At 32.9% G+C, this 7,240-nt stretch overlaps 1 protein-coding gene across 1 annotated transcript in view; it reads left to right on the forward strand.

The window, feature by feature from the left end:
• The window catches only part of LOC106458536 (huntingtin-like), a 269,635-nt gene that overhangs the window by 132,314 nt on the left and 130,081 nt on the right, over positions 1-7,240 (forward strand). The window contains exon 30 of the mRNA XM_022384781.1: positions 5,463-5,701. Coding sequence (XP_022240489.1) covers positions 5,463-5,701 — 239 coding nt within the window. The remainder of the gene's footprint in view (positions 1-5,462; positions 5,702-7,240) is intronic.

Below are 7,240 nucleotides of genomic sequence, written 5' to 3' on the forward strand. Positions count from 1 at the left end.
CGAATCTGAATCACTTGAAAAAAACACGGGGGTGCTTAACTTTTTTCCAGGTGTATATATTGTACACAATTATCCTTGCAATATATTCCAAAGCTATGATTCCTGCTTCAGCATCCCATTTGACACTTTTTGTGCCTCATTAAGCCATGCTTTTTGCAACTAGTCATTTGACTATTCCTTTGAGTCTTCATATTTATGTGATTTTGAATGAAATTGGTCTGTTTGTTCAGGCAGTTGCTATGTGTGATGGTCAGCCTAACTCATTAAAGTTTGTTACCATTCAACATGTGGTTTGTTCTTTGAGCCACCTTATAAAGCTGGACACCCCTGATTGAAAATATCAACTTAGCTAGTTCAGACATGGTTTGTTGTGATACTGTAGTTGCTCATCCCTTCTGAAGCTTTCATTTTCACTGCTAAGTTACATACAGACTTATTTGCCTGTCCCCCAATGGGTAAGACTTTGGATTTACAATGCTAAAATCAGGGGTTCGATTCCCTTCAGTGGACACAGCAGGTAGCCTAATGTGGCTTTCCTAGCAAAAAAACACAAACAGTTATTTTCCTTAGATTATAGAGGAACTAAACAGTCAATTCAGTGTATTGTTTACACCAGCTTGCTTGTCTTCTAGCTGACCCTGAAATTACTTAATAATAGTCCATATTCTGTTGTTTTTTTTGTATTCTGATCTTTGCAGAAAATTGGTCTACTTCTTCTTGCTATTATGAGTTTAGTTTTTTTTTATTCTTTGTGCAGGTGGGATTTAGGGCAGTGACTTGGTTCCCATTTGTTGACCCTCAGCCTATTTCACATGTGCTATCCAGGCTTTGGGATAAACAGCAGAAAAACAGTTTTTCAGATAAAACTTTTTGTTTAGTTTTGGCAACCTGGTTTGCAGAAGGGTCATAGGTCTTAGTGCATTTCTTTCTGCATTGGCTATAATTATTATTTTTTTATCCACCAGTACATGTTACGTGTCAGATGAACAATGTGACACTCCATTAACTGGTTCCAGGGGGTTTTCCTAGTGTGCAGTTGATCACAAATTGTGCAGCTGAAAAAATATTTGTGCAGTTGAAAATTCACCTATATAAGTAAGTTGAAGTGGATAAATATTCAAAAATAATATCTATAAAATTCCACTCCAAAGTTGATAAATAAATGTGTTTACTAGAGTATTCTTCATTTTTTGGATCATTTGTTACTAGGCCTGTATATATGAGGTGAAATAAGGCATCATACATTAAAAATGAAGAAGTTAAAATATAATTTTGCACTTGAAAAAAAATTCTTAGGAGAAGCTCTGACTGGTTCCTGTTAGTTTGCTTTCCTTTTCACTAATGTTCAGTAGCAGCAGGTTATTAGACATGTTTATTAATTTTATGTCCATTTTACATTGTCCTGTACCCTAGGGAATGATGGCATTGTTCAACATGACTGTTTTTACATTTTTGCAGGCCATTGGCATTTGTGATAAGATTTTACGCTTTTACTAGTTTCCTTTACTGTTTATTCTTCTTAATTGTTTTTATATGTATATATATTTTTACAATTTCTCTGTATTAATTTATTATGTAGGTTTTACTTTCTCCATTTAGTGCAAATGGTATTAGTTACTTTGCACTATTAGACCCATAAACATCATCATCAGACAGATTGGTTGTGAGCTTCTGTTAACATCTTGATGTCTGTCCTATAGATGTATGCATTTGAGTAGGTAGTATGGATCCAGAATGTTCGGCTTTGTTTAGCTTTGGCCACCTGATTTGCAGAAGGCTCATAGGAAAGAAGTTGTCTTAGTGCATTTGAGTAGGTTGTGAGTCAGATAAGTCTGCTCTGTTGGAAGACACAGCTATATATATACACACACACACATTATATATAGATAGATATATAATACATATATAGATTGCACATATGATTGTAAGCTAAGTCTTTTAGCTTCAGCTTTAACAACTCCTGCCAACTAAAATAACCTTTGGTAGCAGTTCTCTTCTAGAGGATCTGGTTCATGTGTAATATTGTGGGCTGGCTTTTTTAAAGTTCATTTGGGTGTTTGTTTTAATGTGTATATACCAGTGGATCTGAGTCTTATTTACTTCTGTGGACTCAAGTGTACATGAGTGTTTGTTTTTCCAGTGGATCTGGGTCACTTTTGTGGATTAGCTTTATGGAAGTGCACAAAGGTGTTTGTTTTAATTATGTACTTTATGTTTGACAATAGTTCTCTTCAGAACAAATATTCTGGTACATTGTGATGTGAGATGTAAGATTGTGTATCAATACTGCATTTTTGTAGTAACATAGGCTTTAAAGAAGTATCTATCTATCGTGTCACAGTCCATGTTCTATATTTCTGTCAGTTTCATATCTTGTTTACTGATGATATAACACCAGTAGTCTTAGTAGTCATGTGTGGATTGACTGTAAACTTGTGTTACAGCAAATTACATAATTCAAATCATATATTTCACAGAAAGCACTGGAATCACTAGTATAGAAAGTTTTTCATATATGAGGATTTTTAGTACATTTGAAATTTTATGAAGAGCCATAGTTGTGATACTAGAGTCAAGTGCTTATATAAAAAACAATTTCCTTTTAAAATATACTATGAATTGTTGATATATTGAATTTATTAAAATTTCATGAAAAGCTTTTAAGCATACAATTTTCAATTTCAAAAATACTGACTTTGGGATTCTCAACAAATTCTGCTCTAGTCTCTTGTGAAGAGGAACAGACTGAGCAAAAATATGAGAACTGTTCCATATTCTGCTATTTAGAATGTATTTATTTTGTTGGGACATTTGTTAATTGTTACTAATACAAGTTGGATGAACACATATGAATGATGAAATGAATATTTTTTCACAAAACATATGATTAATCAAATAGAAATTTGTATTACCATAGTTAATTAAAAAGTATCAATATGTGTGTGTGTGTGTATATATATATTGTTTACTAGCTGAAGTACCCAACCCCTGGATGGAAGTTATGTAAATTGATGATTAATGAAAGGTTATCTTAGGACATTAAAAGTTGCTTCCCTTATATGTAATTGTAAAAAATGCAAAAATGCCCATAAAAACTGAAAAACACAAAATGTAAAACTGCAACTTTGCATGTACATCCACATGTGCCAGACAAGCCTTCTTGCCAAATTTGATGAAGATCCATCAACAAGGGGCAAAGTAGTGGTAGTAAAAAAATGCAAAAACGCCCATAAACACTGCAAAATGCAAAACTGAAAATTTGTATGTACCTCCCCATGGACCCAACAAACCTTCATGCTAAATTTGGTGAAAATCCATCAACAGGGGCAAAGTAGTGGTAAAATACACAAAAACGACCATAAAACACAAAACTGAAAGTTTGTATGCATCTCCCCATTGACCCAATGAACCTCCATACCAAATGTGGTGAAGATTCATCCACAGGAGGCAAAAGAGTGGTAAAAAATGCCCATAAAAACTGCAAAATGCAAAAATGCATAGTTGAAAGTGTGTATGTATTTCCCCATGGACCCAATGAACCTCCATACCAAATGTGGTGAAGATTCATCCACAGGAGGTGAGAGTGGTAAAAAATGCCCATAAAAACTGCAAAATGGAAAAATGCACAATTGAAAGTGTGTATGTATCTCCCCATGGACCCAGTGAACCTCCATACCAAATTTGGTGAAGATTCATTTACACAGAGGGCAAAGTAGTGGTAAAAAATGCAAAACTGAAAATTTGTATGTACCCTCACATGGACCTAATGAACCTCCATACAAATTTGGTGACAGTATTGTTATAATATATATGTTTTTGAAATTGAGACACTGGACACTATAAGTTATATTTCTTATTAATGAACCCAGATGACTTAAGTAAAGTTTACTCAGTTTTTCTTGCATTGTAATATTATGCTAATAAATAAATAATGATTTGAACCAAATGTTTTATTTGGATATCCAATCTCCATCCATACATGTAAAGCATTGTTTCTTTAAGTATTTTTACATATGGTACATTTGATCCTAATAAAAGTTGTCTTTAAAACAGTTACAGTAATAATTACACACACACACACACATATATATATATATATATGCCCAATTATTCTTCAGCTATTAGTAAGTAGACCTTTTGAGCATTTTATCTTTTTCACTTTTTGAAAGAACATATTTCACTTAAAAAGTATACTGAATGTTGTTTGACTCAAACCAATATTGATTTGTCCTTATTTAGAATAATAATTGTTTTTTTATATTGGGCACCAAATCTGTCACATCAGTAATATAGTTTTTATAATGCACTTCTATAAAGTTTATGAATATATACATATCAAATTTGTGTTACAAAAGTCAGACCTAAGTGAATTTTTGGACTGTGTGCCATGGAATATATTAATGGTTGTTTTTTGTGCAGTCTTCAAGCTTTTGAATGTAATTCAAATCAATTTTAAGTTTACAAGTGTAGAAACTTTTTATTCTTTATTCACTTTGCCAAAAGTTTATCAATTTTGTATACATGATATTATGCATGTGTAATATTGTTGGACATAAAAATCAAAGTAATTTTTACGCCCCAAAATTTGATTGACAGAATGATAGCAGACTGGCTCAAATAAGGCACAATTATTTAAAAGTTTATTTAAAAAGCAAAGGAAAATGTAATATGATGGATATAGTTATAAAATATACAAGTATTTTGTGGCTAACTCCGTATTATATGTTAATTACTCCAAGCTTTCACTTTATGAACATCTCATGAGTGAACTTTGAATTGTGATGAATATGCAATTTGGGATGTCCTGGACATATATTTTGCTTAAGCTTAAGTTATGGAAGTACAAGAAAAGAAAAGAACTTTATATATTTTTGAAACTCGCACTATGAATTAAAATCATGAACTTTATGTTATATGGTGATAACTTGTTTTCTTTTCACTACAAACCTTTGCTTCCTTAGATGGAAGCTGGGCATGACCTAGTTGTTAGTGTGCTGCCCTGTGAATTTGAGAGCCCTTGGTTCATATCCTGTTGCCATAAAATTGTACCCTACCCTTTGAGGATGTAGGTACATTATCAGAGTGATTATCAAGTCCTACTACTGAATTAGAATAGTCCAAGAATCTGTGGTGGGTGTTGTGAACTAGATGTCTTCTCTCTAATTTATCAGTTTAAAACTAGGGACAGCTAATGCAGATAGCCCTTATGTAGATTTTAACAAATGTCCAAAACTAACAAACAAAACCTAGATTGGACCTTCTACATTTAAAACAGAATGTAACATCTGTAATCTCAGTGAAAATATGTATGTTACTTTTATGTTGTGCACCTTCCCATTTCAACTGGGAAAAATAATATGCAGAATTAATCTTAACTGTTTAAAAAAAATCAGTGATTTTGTGTCAACTCTAGGGAAATCAAATGAAAAGATGCACTTGATGAAATTTTTGTTGTTGTACAGAATTGTAGCTCCATTCTCAACCAGTGGATGTGTTTAGTCCTTGTAGTAATGAGAGTTTTGATTGGCCAAGCTAAAGAAGAGGTAGTATTATCAAGACTGGGTGACTTAGGGTTAATTGTGGGAATTCCTAAGTTAGCCGACTTTCCCATAGAACAGACCTCTTGGCCTGTACCAAGCCCAACTTTGTGTATGTCAGTGGATTCTGAATCTGGACCTCTGCCAGAAGAAATTTTGGCAAGGTAAGTTAAGTTGTTTCAATAAGTAAAATACATGAAATGTAGTTGTTATTATTGTTAAACATGTATTTCTTGTTTTGTTGTCCTGCCAGGCTTGTAATATACACCAAGTCATAAAACTCAGAATCTGGTTACAAGGAATCTAATCTTTTTTGTTTTGACTATTTTCCAGGAGACAGAAAGAAGTAGCAATAATACCAGTTCTACATCCAAATGAAACAATTATTGTGATCTGGTAGATATTTACTCATGAGCAGGAACCTTTATATGTCTAGTTCCCAGGTTGAAATTTATTAATTAATATACATTTTGAAGATGATGTTTGAAGCAATGTTCAAAGTACATTGCAAATAATATATTACATAATTATTAAGAATTTTCCAAAACACCATTCTGTCACAAGTTTCTTCATAGTCACTCAAACTGAATATAGAAACAAATTGATGTGATGCATTTTGATTTTCTGACTGATATTATCTAAGGTTATAATTAACATACTGTAGACCTATATAATCCTTTCTAATCTATCCAAGAGATGTTTCACCCTTTTTTGTAGTATCCTACAGATATTTTGGTTTATGATCTGGTTAATCCCAGACCATTAGCCATATCAGGCAGCCTAGCCCTTTTGGTGTGAAGGAGACAAACATTGCTAGGCATACTGTATGAGCCAAGCTATATTGAGGTCCTTTAGGCCTTTCTTGTACTCCTTGGCTGTAAGCCATATTTTCCATTGCTAGACTGAAAGAAAGATGTGTTTATTAGATACATCCACATGGAGTAGAATAACATGTAAGTGAAATTCGATGACGGGGAATCCATTTTGAGACTAATAATGGTTGGAGATGGCTTGAATGGGTAATGAAGAAAAACCTTAATATAACAGCAAAGTACAATGTTTTGACAAAACCTTGTCGAAACGTTGTACATTTGCTGTTATATTAAAGTTTTTCTTCATTACTCATTCAAGCCATCTCCAACCATTATTAACATGTAAGTGAGCTTCCATGTAGACTGATATTAGGTTGTTTAGCTTGTTGAAAACATACACAGTTGAGATGGCATTCTCTTCTGAGAAACATTGCAGCACCCAACCGGTATGTCACATTTTAATAAATGCAGGAGTCACAAATCAGTGACTTTGAAACAGTGAAATTGTGTGGTCTTTTCATGTTTGAAGCATACACAGTTTCCATACTGACAAAAGTTTCTCCAAAATATTATCAAATTTTTTTACTAATCTTGTTTTCGACAACAGTCACCACTACTCCCCCCCATTTCTCTGTGTAAATAATATCCATTTTGATGAGTTTTTATTCTCTCAATTTTGTTATATCATTTTTTTATTTTAGTAACTGTACAGTTTTTTATTATAGGCATGCATTTTAATGTTTTCCAGTATTTATTTCAATATTTTTCCATGCCTTGCAGTCTTTTCTAAGGTGTGTTTTTCCATGTATACACCTGGAAAAAAGTTAAGCACCCCCAAATATTTTTCAGGATTGCTTATTGAAAATAAGGTTTAATTTTCATGATGTTGAA

Source organism: Limulus polyphemus, unplaced genomic scaffold, assembly GCF_000517525.1.
Source record: "Limulus polyphemus unplaced genomic scaffold, Limulus_polyphemus-2.1.2 Scaffold482, whole genome shotgun sequence".
NCBI lineage: Eukaryota > Metazoa > Arthropoda > Merostomata > Xiphosura > Limulidae > Limulus > Limulus polyphemus.